The following is a 15,971-nucleotide window of genomic DNA, read 5'->3' on the forward strand; positions in this document are numbered from 1 at the left end:
GGAAGTGGCTTCAGATTCTCAGTGCTGTGCTTTAACCCGCTGCGCCACCAGGGAGGGCCCTTTGCCCGTTTTTAATGGAAGGATTTGTCTTTTCCCATTGGAGTCTGAGGATGCTGTATTCTAGGAACAGGGCTAATTCTAGGATAAGCCCTGGCAGTTACTCATCCTGGGAGCCAGTCTGATGCCCTTGTTCCCCACGCTGTCTCCCAGTGGGTGACACACTTCTGCATCTTTGTGATCGTGGCTGTGAAGAGCGAGAGTCTCAAATGCTGATGGGCCCATTTCTTGCGCTTTCTGATTTTCAGTTTATGCTTTCTTTTTTTAAAAAAAGAGATTATTTATTTATGCATACAGAACTGGGGTACAGGCCAGAGGTACAGGGTGGTGAGAGGCTTCACCAGAGACAGAGTGGGGAGCTGAACAGGCCGACTGACGAATTGCACTGCTGAGGGAGCAGCGGGCGGTCAGGAGAGGTCTGCCGGGCCATGTGGGTCAGCTCCGGGGCAGGATCGAACTTGCTCTGAAGCGGCTGTGGCCAGTTTGCAGTTCTGCATCCTAACCCGTTGCGCCACCAGGGAGAACCTGTTCATGCTTTTTCAATCTGACTCAAAGTCAGTAAGACTTTCTCCTGTTTGTTGTTTTTTAAAGAGTTATTTTGTTTATTGATGCACACAGAACTGGGGTGCAGGCCAGAGGTGGAAGGTGAGAGGACTCCCCAGAGACAGACAGGCAGATCCCCTGAACCCCACCGCTGAGGGAGCAGCGGGGAGACAGGAGGGTCTGCTGTGCCCTGTGGGCACGCCCTGGCCGGGATGGACTCTGGCGGCAGTGCCTGGGGGGCTCCGTAGCTGACTCACCTGTGCCCCAGGGGCCTTCTCCTATGTCTTCTACTAGGAGTGTGGTTCTCGCTCGCGTGTTTAGGTCCACTGACCACCTCAAGCTGTTTTTGTGTGTGGCTTGAGGTACAGGCTGAGGGGTTTGCACTTGCTCTTGCCCATGGAAGGTGACCCCCTCCTGACTCGAGGCTCGCAGCGCTGGTCAGCGTGAGGTGGGCGCTGCTTCTACGGTGAACAGGTGCAGAGAGGATGCCTTCAGCTGACGTCTCCACCCTGGGAGGGGGTTGGTGGTGGGGTGGGGCCAGGGTGGAGCTCAGTCTTGGGGTGAAGCTTGGTGATAGTGCGGCAACCCACGAACTTGGGGACACGTCCCTGCTGACTACTGGGTACCCAGGTCCGTTGGCAACCCTGGCCTCCGGGGGGGACAGTCAGTCCCCAGTCTCAGCCTGGCTGGACCTGAGGCCACCCGGCACCTCCAGCCGCACTCCCCTCATTGGGAGGACTGGCTCCGACAGCGGGGTTGGAGGGCATGGGGTAGCCATGTTTATTTTCAAGCTGTATCATTTTTGTTGCAGCAACACTGGCTGGCAGCCCGGTGTGATTCAGGGGTCCCGTCACCCTCCCCACTTGTGGGTGGCCGCAGGCCCCCCATCGGGCCCGGTAGCCCCCATCACCCCAGGCCCTGGCTCTCCGCTCCCACTGCGTCCCCGGAGGGAGTCCCCAGCCGATGCTGGGCCTGGTCCCTGTGCACAGGGGCACCGGCCGGTGCCGCCCGGCCGCTTGCCCCGGCAGTTCTCCATGTTGTTGCTGCGCGTCTGGAGATCTAAGGACTCGGCGCGGTCTCACCCCGCTTCCCTCTAAAGGCGCCCTTCTCTGGAAATACAAGGGGGCTCCCGCAGGCGGGCGGGGGCAGGGTGCCCAGCTGGCCCAGCCGCCCTTGCCCGCGCCTGCAGAGAGCGGAGAGGTGCGGTGGCCCGGGAGGTCGAGGCTGAGCGGCCGCCTGTCTCAGCCACAGGGACCTGAAGCCCGAGAACCTGCTGCTGGACGAGAAGAACAACATCCGCATCGCGGACTTCGGCATGGCGTCGCTGCAGGTGGGGGACAGCCTGCTGGAGACCAGCTGCGGGTGAGTGGGGCCCCGGGGCGGGGGGCGCGGGCACCGGCCAGGCCTCACCCCCTCTCTTCCTCAGGTCCCCCCACTACGCGTGCCCAGAGGTGATCAAGGTGAGTGGCGAGAGGTGGGGGGTGGGGGGGGGCCGCGGGGAGCACAGTGGTCAGGGCCGCCTCTCTTCCAGGGGGAGAAGTATGACGGCCGCCGGGCCGACATGTGGAGCTGTGGGGTGATCCTCTTCGCCCTGCTCGTGGTAAGCGCCGCGGCTCTGCCGTGTCACAGACGTGAGTGGTCAGCAGGGCCTTGGGCTGCCGGGGCCTCCGCACCTGCGCCCCTCTCGCGCGGGTCGTGTGGCCCGTGAGCGACGCTGGTGTGACCAGGCGGGTCTCTGACGTGGAGAGAACGAGGCCACCCCGCGTGACCCTCGTGGGCGTCCAGGACATGGGAAGGGCAGCCCCCAGAGGTGGGCCGAGCGCGCCCCCTGCAGGCACGGATGGGGAACACACGGCTGGCCACCCCCCCCCCAGAGGCCACTGCCCTGGGGGCGGCCTGCGGTGGGGGGGGGCGGCAGGGGTCACATCAAAGGCTTCGCACCTGCGGGGCCAGTCATCAGCCAGCCCGATGGAGCCTACGCCGGACCCAGGCTCAGGAGTCTACCCGCGAGGGCTGGCTGTGCTCTCGGACCGTCTGGCCCCCGCAGGACCGGCGGGAGGGCGGCGGTGGGGCACACGCTCAGCTCCCCCCTGGATTTTAGCCTCTAAGCAGATTCCCCGCAGTCCAAAGAGCGTCACTTTTTGTGGTGCCTTCTGTGGGTGGCTTTGTTCTTGAAAACGGCCCCCAGTCGGGCTGGAGTGCGTGTTTTCACCCGTTTTGTGCCTCGCAGAGGAATCGAGGGGAGCCTCGCTTAGCGGCGCTTCCCGAGCGAGGACTGCGCGGCCCCGCGGCACCGGGGCTGGGGGTGGGCCCCGGGCGTGGGCTCTCACGGCTGCCCAATATCGTGCACCCGGCCCCGGCCCTGGCTCAGCAGTGGAGCGCGTGGCGGGCTGGCGTTCGGTAGGGCGCAGCTGGGCGCGCCCGCGGGTGGACGCCTGGACGCCAGGTGCCCGGACTGGCTGTGGGTTGGGAGGGTGGGGCAGCGCGGGCCAGGTCCGGTGAGAGCCAGCGTCCACGGCGGCGCACTCCGCCCTCCCCTGGGGACACGGCGGGCGGCCCTGGGGTGAGCGGCGGGAGCCAGGCGCCCCAACAATCTGCAGGCTGGATGAGTGAGCAAAGCGCAGGCGGGGACGAGCCGTGGAGGGCGCGGCCTCCCGGGGAGCCCGAGGCCACAGCGGCCCTGGCCGGCAGCCCCTGCCCGTGCCCAGCCCTGCTAAGGCGCCCGGTCACTTTCCGTCCAGGGGGCGCTGCCCTTCGACGACGACAACCTCCGCCAGCTGCTGGAGAAGGTGAAACGGGGCGTCTTCCACATGCCCCACTTCATCCCTCCAGACTGCCAGAGCCTCCTGAGGGGGATGATCGAAGTGGAGCCCGAGAAAAGGCTCAGCGTGAGTTGAGGGCGTCGGCGGGGCGCGAGGACCTGGGGCTGGGGGCGCGAGCGCAGAGCGGCCCGGGGGAGGCGAGGAGGAGCAATCGGCCACTGCGCAGGCGCCAATGCGGGCGCGGGCCAGGGGTTCGCACTGCGCGTGCGCGGATCGACACGGCCGCGCAAACACGCTCGGCCGCCGCTAGGGGGAGACACCAGCCGTCCGGGAGGGGGTCCCCGGTACTGTCCCATCCACTTACATCGCGAGCCCAGTGTCTTCATACGGCCTCATTTCTGCTTCTCTGTGACCCGCTTTCTTCACAGCTGGAGCAAATTCAGAAACACCCCTGGTACCTGTGAGTACGGGTGCCCTGCACGTGGGGTCCCCGGGGAGGAACAGGGGCCCAAATGCCAGTGGTCCCCAAAGCAAGAGACCCGGCTTGGGGGTGGGAAGCTGGGGGCCTGATTCTTGGGTTCCAGGGAGGAGGCTGGGGGCCAGAACCCCGGGGTCTCAGAAGGAGGTTCGGTCGGACGCAGAAGTCTGTCCCCTGCAACGTGCCTCCCCCTCCCAAGGGGCGGGAAACACGAGCCAGACCCCTGCCTGGAGCCAGCTCCAGGCCGCCGGGTGGCCATGCGGAGCCTGCCGTCAAACGGGGAGCTGGACCCCGACGTCCTGGAAAGCATGGCGTCCCTGGGCTGCTTCCGCGACCGCGAACGGCTGCACCGCGAGCTGCGCAGCGAGGAGTGAGTGCCCCCCACCCCAGGCCTCTCTCCCCTGGCCCCCCCAATCCAGGTGGGCGAGCGGCCACGGGACTACGGGCTGTCAGCAGGGGGCGCGCCAGGTGCGATGAGCCTCGGCGCCCGGGGAGCCCCCGCGCCAGGCCCCCAGCTGACCTGGGTCCTCGCCACCCCATTCGCCCGCCCCCGCAGGGAGAACCAGGAGAAGATGATCTATTACCTGCTTTTGGATCGGAAGGAGCGGTATCCCAGCTGCGAGGACCAGGACCTGCCGCCCCGGAACGACGTCGGTGCGCAGGGCTGGGCGCCCGCGGGGTCCCCAGGAGGCAGGGGCCACCCTGGACCGCGAAGCCCCCAGCCCCGACTTGCTCTGTGGTCGCTGCCAGACCCTCGGCGCTGGGCCTCAGTCTCCCCGTCTGGGTGGCCCGCTGCATCTGGCGCGGGTCTGACGGCGGCTCCGTCCGCAGACCCGCCCCGGAAGCGCGTGGACTCCCCCATGCTGAGCCGGCACGGGAAGCGGCGGCCCGAGCGCAAGTCCATGGAGGTCCTGAGCATCACGGACGCGGGCGGCGGCGGCTCCCCGGTGCCCACGCGCCGGGCCCTGGAGATGGCCCAGCACAGCCAGAGGTGGGCGCGGCGCCGGGAGCCCGGGGCCCTGACCCGGCTTCCGCGGAGGCGCCTGCTCTCTGCGGAGCCCCCACTCCCACCCCCCACCCTCGTCTCATGCAAGGGATCTGGAAGGGAGTGGACGCTGGGGGCCTGCAAATTCTGCCACCTGAGGTTTTTCATCTGTCCTGGACACAGGTCCCGCAGTGTCAGTGGGGCCTCCACGGGTCTGTCCTCCAGCCCCCTGAGCAGCCCCAGGGTAAGCCGGTCCCGGGGTCCTGGGGAGGGGAGGGGGCTCCTTGTCCAGAGGGAGGAAGACCTCCGTGCATTGGCCAGACCCCCCCACCCCCCGTAGGGTGGGCTTGGAGAAGCTAATTGAGCACCTGCTTGCTGGGTTGACTGGGCAAGCAAGACAGGAGTCCCTTGGGGGGGGGGGTGTAACTGGACTACAAGTTCCAGCGTGCATCGGGGCCAGCCTCTTTGGGGGTGTACATGTGGGGGCCTGCTAGGCCTCCTGGGACTTGTAGTCCACCCTTTCACCCTGTCCTTTGCAGAGTCCCGTCTTCTCCTTCTCACCGGAGCCAGGGACTGGAGACGAGGCTCGGGGTGGAGGCTCCCCGACTTCCAAAACGCAGACCCTGCCTTCTCGGGGCCCCAGGGGTGGGGGCACCTGCGAGCAGCCCCCACCCCCCAGTGCCCGTTCCACGCCTCTGCCCGGCCCTCCAGGCTCCCCACGCTCCTCAGGGGGAACCCCCTTGCACTCACCCCTGCACACACCCCGGGCTAGCCCTACGGGGACCCCGGGGACAACACCACCCCCCAGCCCCGGCGGCGGCGTTGGGGGAGCCGCCTGGAGGAGTCGTCTCAACTCCATCCGCAACAGCTTCCTGGGCTCCCCGCGCTTTCACCGGCGCAAGATGCAGGGTACGGGGGCTCCATGGGGCGCAGGTGCTGGGCGAGGGGCGGACCCCTGCGTCTTAGGTGGCGGGGAGCTAGGGACCAAGACCTGGGTCCTGGGGCCGGGCTGGGGCCGGTTCCCATGTTGGAGTAGAAGAGAGGACCTGGAGCCCCGCGGCGGGGGGGGGGGGCCTGGGGAGCGCAGCGCGCGTGTTCCCATTGGCTGCTGGCCAGCAGGCCCCTCCCAGAGGGCGTGGCCTCTCCGGAAGCTCTGTCCAGGGGCTGGATGCCGGAGGCGCTGACCGCCTCTCTCCTTGCCCACACCCAGTCCCCACCGCCGAGGAGATGTCCAGCTTGACACCAGAGTCCTCTCCAGAGTGAGTAACAGGCGGGGGGGGGGAGAGGGCCTTCACTCGCCCCTGACCGCCCCGCCTTCTGCGACCCAGGCTGGCCAAACGCTCCTGGTTTGGGAACTTCATCTCCCTGGACAAAGAAGAGCAGATATTCCTCGTGCTAAAGGACAAACCTCTCAGCAGCATCAAAGCGGACATCGTCCACGCCTTCCTGTCGGTGAGGGGCCGGGCACCTCGGCGTGAGCCCCCGGGCCCCCGAGTGGCCCCAGCCTGGCTGCCCTCCCGGGGCCCGGGGCAGGGCTCACTGGTCCCCTTCCGGCGGCTCAGAATTTGGGGGCCCTCCTCTGTCGCCCGAGAGCTGCCGGCCGCGGCCCCTCTAGGGCTGCCAGAATGAAATGCTCCTGGGACGGGCGTGCCCGAGGCCCGAGGCTGTGTTTGCGGCTCCTGGTTCTGGAGGCCGGCGCTGGAGCTGCCCCCTGCCCCCTGCCCCGCTGACCCTACGGTAGCCAGACGGGGACGCGCGAGCCCCGGCAGCAGCGGGGCCTCGGGTGGCCTCGAGGCGGGCCGGCGCCCCCCTCACCGCCTGTCCCCGCCGCGCAGATCCCCAGCCTGAGTCACAGTGTGCTGTCACAGACCAGCTTCAGGGCCGAGTACAAGGCCAGCGGCGGCCCCTCCGTCTTCCAGAAGCCTGTCCGCTTCCAGGTGGACATCAGCTCCTCCGAGGGCCCGGAGCCCTCCCCCCGGCGGGACGGCGGGGGCGGCGGCGGCATCTACTCCGTCACCTTTACGCTCCTCTCGGGTGAGTCTGGGGAGCCGCCGAGGAAGGGGCCGGCGCGGCCAGGGGAGGACCCCGGGCTGCTCACCGTGCCCCGCGCTCTGGACGCGGCCACTCGCGGGCGTCTGGTCTGTGGGGCATCCCGCGGGTCGCCCCCCGCGCCCCTGGGCGTCGGCGTCTCGCACCTCCCAGCTGGGAAACCTCCCAGCTGGGAAACTGAGTCCCGCGAGGAGAGCTGCGCTGGCCCGCGCTCCTCTCGCGAGCTGGGGGGCAGTGTGGGAGCTGCCCAGGGGCCCGAGGGCCCCACACAGCCACCTGGGTCCCGGCCCGGGGCACGGGGAGGGAGCGCGCGGCGGGGCGAGGGGCCCCAGATGGCCGCCCAGCCGGTCATGGCTCTCTGCGCCCCTGCCTTCCTTTTTTCTGCACCTTTCTTTCTCCCGGTAAGGACTAGCTGACATGTTTCTAGATGCTGAGAATGTCCCACCCTGATGACTTTCTCGGGTCTGAGCTGCCGTCTCCCGCGTGGCCCCAGGCCGGGTCCCGCCCCCAAGCCAGTCTCTGTCCCCAGGTCCCAGCCGGAGGTTCAAGCGCGTGGTGGAGACCATCCAGGCCCAGCTGCTGAGCACCCACGACCAGCCGTCCGTGCAGGCCCTGGCAGGTGGGCGGCCTCCAGGCCCGCGGGGGAGGGCGCGAGCAGGCCGGAGGTGGGGCCCGTCCCAGGGCCGAAAGCCCTCCCGGCGGTCTCAGTGGAACCCCGCCTGGGGCCTCCCAGGAGTACCCGCGTTCCTTGGCTTTGGGGGCCTTCACCCACGTTCCAGGCAGCAGCCCTGGAGGAGCCTCTGTGGCCAGACCCCGGGTCCCTAGGGCCCCGGTCACCTCCCTCCCCGGAGCGCGGCCGGACCCCGGGTCCCTAGGGCCCCGGTCACCTCCCTCCCCGGAGCGCGGCCGGACCCCGGGTCCCTAGGCCCCGGTCACCTCCCTCCCCGGAGCGCGGCCGGACCCCGGGTCCCTAGGCCCCGGTCACCTCCCTCCCCGGAGCGCGGCCCGCAGCTCCTCAGGGACACAGGCCCCTCCCCGGGGACACTGTATATCCAGCACCCAGCCTCAGAACAGGCTCCCCTGAGCCTCCGCGTCCTTGGGAGACCGCTGTCACCCCTCGGCCTGGCCTGAGGCAACAGAAGGCCCAGCGCTGGGCGGGGCCGGGGCTGGCTACCCAGAGGGGTCCTGCTTGGCGGCTTGGCACGGAGGCATCGGCCAGCCACGCTGACCGCTGGTCCTGTTTGGGAGCCAGCGGGAGCTGCCCTGCGCCCGCCAGCCGCTGGTGCTGTCCCGGGGCCGTGGGTGCTGCTGAGCCCCATCTGGCCTGCCCCAGGGGCCGCCCCAGGTGCACCGGCCGGGCAGCCACGGGTGTGGCCCAGCCCAGGGGCGGTGCGGCCCCGGTGTGCGTCCTGAGCCCAGATTTCTCCTCCCTGGCAGATGAGAAGAACGGGGCCCAGACCCGGCCTGCCGGGGCCCCGCCCCGGAGCCTGCAGCCCCCTCCAGGCCGCCCAGACCCCGAGCTGACCAGCTCTCCCCGCCGAGGCCCCCCCAAGGACAAGAAACTCCTGGCCACCAACGGGACCCCTTTGCCCTGACCCCAGGGGGCCAGGGAAGGAGGGGAGCCCCCTCCACCCCCCTTCCCTGCCCCCCAACTGTGAATCTGTAAATAGGGCCCAAGGAGTATGTAGGGAGGGGGGAGACACAAAACCCGGCCTGGCCCTGCAGGGATGGGGCTTGGGCGGCCGTGCCCACTGGGGGGTGGTTCTAGGGGACCTGGGGGCGGGGAGCTGTTTCTATTTTATTTATTGATTAATTTATTATTTTATTTATTGGTCACTGCGGGGCGGGGGGGGGACGGGGCTGGTGGGGTGGCTTAGCAGATCCGGGCAGACGGCGTCTGTCCTCGTGTCCACGACTCCCCTCCCGGCCCTCCCCCACGACCTCTGTACGGATTTGCTCTCCGGAAGGAATTCTGGTTTCGCGTGATCCTGCCTGCGTCCGTGTCTCTGATTCCGCCGGCGGCAAAAAAAAATTAATAATAATAATAAATAGCCTTGATCAGGGACGCCTGCTGGCCTGGCCTCACGCTTCCTGGGTGGCCCGGGGTGCAGGGGAGGGGCCGGAGGGCAGGGCGGGACACAGGCCGAGACCCCGCACGGGCGCGGACAGGCAGCACCCAGCGCCCCAGGGCCGCGGGGCGCCCGGGCCGCACTCCTCAGCGACCAGGCCACGCGGCGGCGGGAGGCCAGGGGCGGGCCGCAGGCTCAGCGAGCAGCCGCCCAGGCCGGCGAAGTCCGCGGAGAGGAGGCCGAAGAGGCCGAAGAGCAGCATGGCCGCAGCCCACTCGCAGGCAGCCGAGGCGGAGCGCAGCTGGCAGAGCCGCAGGGCCACCACTGTGCAGCGTCAAGGGCCACAGCGGGCGGTGCTAACCCCTCCGCGGGCCCCAACAGGCGCGCGCTCCTGGGCCCGCCCCCGCCCGCTTCCTCCGGCGAGCCCCGCCCCCAGGCCCACCGCTTCCCCAAAACACCAGGGCCCTGGCCCCACCACGCCTCCAGGAGCCCCGGTCAGCCCAGGGGCTGCTCGCGGGTTTCCGGCCTCAGCAGAGCTTCCCCGAGGCCCCGTGTTTGCAGCCCGCCCTGGCAGGGTGCACCCCGTCCTTACACCCGAACGCAGGGCCGCCTAGCTATGACCCGCGCCGGGAGCGGGAAACTGAGGCACCGGCGCGCTGCCCGCGCTGCCCCGGCTGGTGGGAGGCTGCGCAGGCAGCGGGGCCCCAGAACCAGCATTCGCCCCACCAGGCCTTGCCGGGCAGGGAGGCCGGAAGGAGGGGGCGTCCCCGGGCACCCGCACAGGCCCGCGAGGAAGGATACTGGCCGCCTCCAGCGCGGTGCAGAGGCTGCAGAGGCCCAGACGCAGCGGGCCCACCCAGGGGGCGCCGGGCTGGGGGGGGCTCCTCGCCCCCCGCAGGAGCGCCAGCTGCAGCCAGAAGTAGAGCGCGCCCATGACGAAGGTCAGGAAGGACCCTGCCTGGTGGACGGGCCACTGGTGCCTGTGCTGGGCCAGAAGGGATCAGGTGAGGGGAGGGGAGGACCCAGCCCCGCCCGCCCCGCCCCCGCCCGGGGCCCAGCCGGCTTGTCAGCCCTGTCCTCCCCCACAGCTTCCCCCAGACTCCCCAGCTCCAGGCGGGCATTTAAACCGCACAGCCTGGCCCGACAGCGCTGGACACAGGAGGGACCCGGCCACAGCGCCCACAGCGCCAGTCGCCTGGAGGGGCCCCAGGGAGTGGCCCCAGGGCTGAACAGAAGCTGCTCCTGGCCCTGCAGGGCAGGCGGGCTCTGGGGCTGAACTACACAACTTTGGTGGCGGGAAGGGAAGGGGGGTCGGCTTCGAGGGGGGTCGGCTCCGAGGCCGGGCTGCTCTGTTGCCCCAGAGGCCGCAGCCGCTGCACCCGAGGCCCTTTGGGGACGGTTTGCAGGAAAAGGAAGGGATCAGACTGCAGGGCTCAGACTGGGCGCTGGGGCGCAGGGTGAGTCCCAGCACCTGCAGCTGGCTGCAGCAGCGGCAGCAGGAGCCCATCCCCCGCCAGGGGGTGACCCCAGGGCGCCCAGACCTTCCCGTCCCCCGCTGCCCCTCAGCAGTGGGCGTCAGTGGACCCTCCAGTTTTGCTCCCCACTCTGTCTCTGGGGAGTCCTCTCAGCCCCGCACCTCCGGCCTGAACCCCTGCTCTTCTATGAATACATAAATGTTAAAAACAAGAAGGTGGGGTCCCGAGTCTGCGGCTCTGGGGGCCTTTCTCACACCACGGACCCGCAAACCAGCCCCACCTGGCTTGACCATAGACACAGTGTAGGGGGGTACCTCCCGCCCAGCGCCCCATCATGCCGCAGACAGAGTGCGTGAACCCCACGGTTTCTTGGCTAAGGGGAGAGAGGCGCTCATTCAGCCATAAAAAACAAAGAACACTGAGCACAAAATACTGAACCGTCCGGGGGGGCCCACCTAATGACCCAAGGCACCGCCTCTCCGCAGACCGGTGGCCTCAGGAGAAATACAAGTCCCAGCAAGCCTTGCGGGGGCCAGCCCCCAACATAAGAAGCCTGCGGCCCAGAGGCATGCTGGGAGTTGTAGTTCCAGGCGCTGGCGGGCCAGCCCCACCTGTCTCACCTGGAAATTGCCGACCACAGAGGTGCCCAGAGCACAGAGGAGCCCGGCGCACAGGATCACCTGGTTTCGCCACTTTTTCACACCCCAGTCCTGAAGCTGGTGGTAGCGGAGAATGCAGATCCAGGCAGCTGGAAGGAGAGGGGCGTGGGGGAGCCGCTGGCTGCAAGGGGTGCGAGGCGGGGGAGGTGCAGGCCACGTGCGGATTTGCGCCGGGCCCAGAACATTTACCTGTGGCGGCTGCGAGGTTGAGCACCTGGCTGAAGAGGCAGCTCTGAGGGGGGCTGTCCCCACATACACTGGAGAAATAAAGGGGTCATCTCCTGGCTTCAGGCGGCCACCTTCCCGCCCCCACCCCCAGCTACCTGATGTAGGGGAAGCCGTCCTCCAGGTTCACGGCCCCGTTGTGCACGGCCAGCCCAAAGCTGAGGCGGAGACAGGAGGGAGCCAGGCAGCCAACATCAGCGTCCCACTGGGCACCGCCACCCACATCTGGGGCCCGCCCCTCCCTCCGACTGGGGTCCGGCCCGGCCCCTCCCTCAGACCCAGGGGTCCAGGCCCAACCCCCCTGCTCAGGCCCAGGGGTCCAGGCCCCCTCTGCCCGGGTCCCTGCCTGGGTACTCACACGCCCCAAAGGCCAGCCCCCACCAGGAGGGCCAGGAGGGCGGGTGTCAGGGTCAGGCAGTACCGCATGCTGGCCCGGGGCTGGGGGGCAGGAGGCGCCTCCGCTCCGCAGGCTGTCAGGGAGCACACTGCCTGCTGGGAGACCCTCAGCTGGCTGCAGGAGCAGAGGGTGTGGGCGGGAGGGCAGGGGTCAGCTGAGCCCGCTCGCTCCAGGCGGTTTCCTATCTGGCCCGACCTGCCGCCCTTGGCTGGTCCTTGACTGGCCTCAGCCTCTCTGCTGCCTTCCCTTCCCCAGCTGGGCGTGACCCCGGCCCTGCCCTGCTCCCTCCGCTGGCCTGTACCCCAGGTCGGGCCTCCCACTGTCAAAGCTGAGGCCCAGACTGCCTACCCCGTGGTCACGGCCCCAAGAGTCTGCGGCCAGTTTCTCTTCCCCCTGCCGAGGATCCTGGGCCCCTGCAACGTTTCGAGACTAATGCCGAAGACCAGACCGGGTTTCTTAGGCCCGAGACCCCACGAGGCTGCGCGCTGGCCTTGCCTGACCTGGCTGTGCAGGCTGAGGTCCAGACACCTTGGGTTCAGCCGCCAGGGAGGCTGCCAGGGCGGCCCGCAGGGGAAGCCCTGGAGATGGGCTGGGAGGGGCTGGGGGGCGGGGAGGAGGGTGCGGACTTGCACACTGCACCCAGGCTCCCTCCGAGGCCCCAGAGCCCTTGCTGCTGGGTGCAGGGGGTGGGACCGGCAGGAGCCATCAGCCCACACCCAAGGCCCCGCTCCCATCAGGGGCCGAGACGTTGTTCTGAGGGTACTGGGGAGCCCTGGAAGGCTGAGCAGTCCTGAGGCAGGGGTGCCAGGGGTGCAGGGTGCTCAGTGCCAGGTCTGTCTCCCCGCCAACTCCCTCGTGCTCCACGCAGCCCGGGGCGCCCCACGCCACCCCCCACCTTCCTAAACTCCACCCCACAAAGCACACCCCCACTGCATACCCCAAACCCACCAACCCCGTGCCCATTTCCCCGTCCCAGCCCTACGCTCCCCACCATGCTGCGCCCCAACCCCGCGCTGCACCCCCAGGCCCCGCGCTACGCCCCCAGCCCCAGAAGCCTCTCCTCTGGGCCCCTCCTCTCCTCCAGCGGCTCGAGTCTGGGGGGGCGTTTCCAGCTGGTTAGGCTGGGGCCCCCACTCTCCTGCGGCCTAGAGCCCGGGCTGGCGGTCTGCGCTGTCATGCGCCGGAGGCCACTCTGTGAGGCTGGCTCCGTGGGCGCGGCTGCCGGGTGGGCACCCCACCTGTAACAAGGGGGGTCCACGTGGGCCATGGGCCTCGAGTGGGTCTGCACTGACGGGAGAAGTTAATGGTTCCCGTGGCTGGGCCCTGAGTTCCGTGACTTGTGGGGAGTCCCCCATAGCCCTGAGAGGTTGGCTGCCGTCTGCAGGGTGGACACCGGGCCGGACAGCCTGACTGGCCCTGGGACAGTCTGGAAATGCAGAGGCCACCCTGGGCAGCGGCGTGGCGGGCTGGGGACGGGGTGGGGTGGGGGAGTCATGACGTAATCCCCTGGGGTGGTGGGAATGTTGCGGAACCAGAGGGCCTGGCCGCAGGCGCTCCTGGCCGGGCCGGAGCCTCGCCCCAGTTAAAAGCAAAGGGTGCCTGCCCTGCGGGCCCTCCGGGCCAGGTGAGACAGCCGCAGGGCTGCTAGCCTTTGCGTTGGGGGGAGGCGCCCGGAATCCTGGCAGCTCCTGATCCCATCTGTGAATGACGACAGTTTGGGCCTTTCCATTGGACTTTTATATATTTTTTCTTTCTTTTTATAAAAGATTTTATTTATTTATGCACACAAGAGCCGGGGTGCAGGCCAGAGGTGGGGGTGGTGAGGGGTTCACCGGAGCAGTCTTCTCTGGTCTTCCTGATTTCCGGCCCCCAGGGAAGTTGGGGACCTGCGGGTGGAGACCCAGGCCGGCGCCTCCATGCTCTGTTCCGGGGGGCAGAACGGGCGGATCCACTGAGCCCCACTGCTGGGGGGGCAGCTGCGCCGCCCCGGCCCCTCCCTGGCCGGGTGAGGCTTGTGCTGGGTGGCCGGGGGCCCCAGGGTGCTCAGACCCACAGGGTGTCTCCCTTGCGACAACCCTGGAGGCGGAGCTCGAGGGCCACACTGGTATTTGCAGGATGATCTGTCTGACAGCTACGGAAAGAACCGGCTTCCGCCTCTGGGCTGAGCAAAAACCAACTGCAAGGCCTGGGTCAGACCAGCTTTCCTTCGCTCCAGGCTGCGGCCCCACGCATGTCCACTGCCCTTCGTCCGTCCTGTCCTTTCTCGTGCCCACACAGGGCTAGTCACTTCCAAATGTGCATCCACTGCATGTTGCTTTCTTTTAAGATTTATTTGTTTGTGCAGACAGAGCTGGGGTACAGGCCAGAGGTGCAGGGGCCGTGAGAGGCTTCACCAGGGACAGCGGGGAGCAGGACAGGCCGACTGAGGAAGGGAGCAGGGGCGGGTCAGGCGAGGTCTGCTGTGCCCTGGGGGGCTCCTGGGGCAGGCGGGATCCAACTCACCGGAAGTGGCTTTAGCTCCTTAGTGCTGCGCTTTAACCGCTTTAACCGCTGTGCCACCAGGGAGGGCCCCACAGAGCGATTTTAAGTGTCCAGTAGGGAGACGCGGGAGCAGGGTCCGTCTCAGCCAGGTAAGTCCCAGCCACTACAGCCCCAGCCCCACCCCTGGCCAGGGAGTGACCCCTCCTGTCTCCCGGCTGCGCCTTCAGCGGTGGGCTGCAGGGGATCCGCCTGTTCTGCTCCCCACTGTCTCTGGGGAGTCCCCTCACTCCATCCCACACCTCTGGCCTGCACCCCAGGCCTTGTGTGCATCAATAAGTACATCTGTACAGATAATTAAATCTTTGCAACTATAAATAAACAAATAAACTGCATTTGCTGCTGTAGGTTCCTGATACTGTTACAGGGCAGGGAGAGGGGCACCCCCAAACCCTCAAACCTGCCTGCTCTAAAGAGGTCCCGCCACCCCCGCATGGAGACAAACATGGGAGCCCCGAGGTGGAAAGGAGCTTTCCTGCGGCGGGCGCAGCTCAGAAGACAGAGGAGTTTCTGAACCAGACTCCCGCATCGCAGCCGCCCCCGCGGGTGAAGTCCGCGGCACCGGCAGGGCCCGGGGCCCACGGGAAGGGTCAGCAATAGCCACACAGGTCAGGGAGGAAACGGGCAGCGTCACAATCAAGATACGCGCTGCGTGGTGACCCCGCGGGTCGCCCCACGTCTGTGTGCCCATCCGGGGCCCAGAAGCAAGAGCTGCTTCCCAGGGTCCCCCTGCCTCCTCCTGGACCCCCTGCTCCTTCCCCCTCCAGATTCTCCTCCCTGCTCTGCTCCACCCTCCCCTCTCCTGGGGACTCCTGTGACAGGACCAGTGACAGCCTTTGGGTTTCTCGGGATGAGGCCGTGGGTGGGCCGTCACCCTCTTCCCCCTGTGGATTCCCCAGCAGACACCCGTCGCCTCAGGATGGGGGCAATTTGTGGGTGCGTCAGGGCAGAGATGGCGACCCTGAGCTACCTGGGGTCCCTGGACGAGCATTTTGGCTGCTGCTCATCTTCCTGCCCGCACTCTGGGGGTCCAGGATGTCGATGGGTGTCCTTTTATTGCGGAGACTGACAGCCCCCCCCAGTCGCTTTCTGTGAGGCCGCCTGCTGCCCTGTCCCTGGGGACCTGCCTCCTCCCTCTGGCCTGTGGCTAGTCTTACCTGGGCAGCTGTGTGCCTGCAGAGCTGGGGGTCATCCTAGCTAGGGAGGGCCCAGGGCCAGGGATGGAGGCGCCTGGGTTAAGGAGGGCCCCGCAGAGCGGGCCCAGGGTGGACCCTGCACGGACGGAACTGGGCAGGGGCCAGCCCGACCCAGACGGCAGTCTGCCCCGGGCCCACCCAACCACCTGCGACTTTCCACCCTCCACCTGCCCGCCCAGGGCGCCTCCAGGGAGCACCTGCGCCGGCCACCCATTGTCCCTTCGCACGGGACACCCGGTGGCAGCGCGAAACAAAGACCAGGGCAGGTACCGGGCGGGCGCGGTTATGGTGAATTGCTAATTCCGTGCGTCTCAGGATTGGCCCCGAGGGGGCCTCCACCGCGCTGGGGACCGTGGGGAGCGCCCCGCGAGTCCGCCCGCCTCGGAAGCCCCTCTCCGCGCGCCCCCTCCCTGCCTCCCGCCCTGGCTTTTATTGCGGGTACGCCCCCAGGACACCGCAAGTCGGGGGACAAGGTGGTCTGGGAGGGCTGGCGGGCTCTTTGTAGCCCCGCCGGGCTGTCAATAAAAGTCCCGTCGCC

At 68.1% G+C, this 15,971-nt stretch overlaps 2 protein-coding genes across 2 annotated transcripts in view; one reads left to right on the forward strand and one right to left on the reverse strand.

Moving 5' to 3' along the window:
* The first annotated feature begins 1,771 nt into the window (after window positions 1-1,771).
* BRSK1 (BR serine/threonine kinase 1) lies at window positions 1,772-8,939 on the forward strand. The gene is made up of 15 exons (XM_012733586.1): window positions 1,772-1,962; window positions 2,027-2,060; window positions 2,132-2,200; window positions 3,342-3,488; window positions 3,791-3,822; window positions 4,040-4,210; window positions 4,397-4,494; window positions 4,672-4,831; window positions 5,009-5,069; window positions 5,365-5,734; window positions 6,036-6,084; window positions 6,154-6,277; window positions 6,661-6,859; window positions 7,404-7,493; window positions 8,312-8,939. Exons 1-15 carry the CDS (start codon window positions 1,916-1,918, stop codon window positions 8,467-8,469), a joined length of 1,809 nt encoding a protein of 602 aa, XP_012589040.1. The 5' UTR covers window positions 1,772-1,915; the 3' UTR covers window positions 8,470-8,939.
* Window positions 8,940-8,956: 17 nt separating this feature from the next.
* Window positions 8,957-15,971, reverse strand: part of TMEM150B (transmembrane protein 150B) — a 7,381-nt gene continuing 366 nt past the window's right edge. Inside the window, exons 2-7 of the mRNA XM_012733554.1 lie at window positions 11,724-11,813; window positions 11,401-11,460; window positions 11,267-11,334; window positions 11,039-11,166; window positions 9,745-9,928; window positions 8,957-9,267 (exon numbers count right to left, since the gene is read on the reverse strand). Coding sequence (XP_012589008.1) covers window positions 8,957-9,267; window positions 9,745-9,928; window positions 11,039-11,166; window positions 11,267-11,334; window positions 11,401-11,460; window positions 11,724-11,813 — 841 coding nt within the window. The remainder of the gene's footprint in view (window positions 9,268-9,744; window positions 9,929-11,038; window positions 11,167-11,266; window positions 11,335-11,400; window positions 11,461-11,723; window positions 11,814-15,971) is intronic.

This window comes from Condylura cristata, unplaced genomic scaffold (assembly GCF_000260355.1).
Source record: "Condylura cristata isolate star-nosed mole 26May11 unplaced genomic scaffold, ConCri1.0 scaffold00041, whole genome shotgun sequence".
In the NCBI taxonomy this organism is placed as follows: domain Eukaryota; kingdom Metazoa; phylum Chordata; class Mammalia; order Eulipotyphla; family Talpidae; genus Condylura; species Condylura cristata.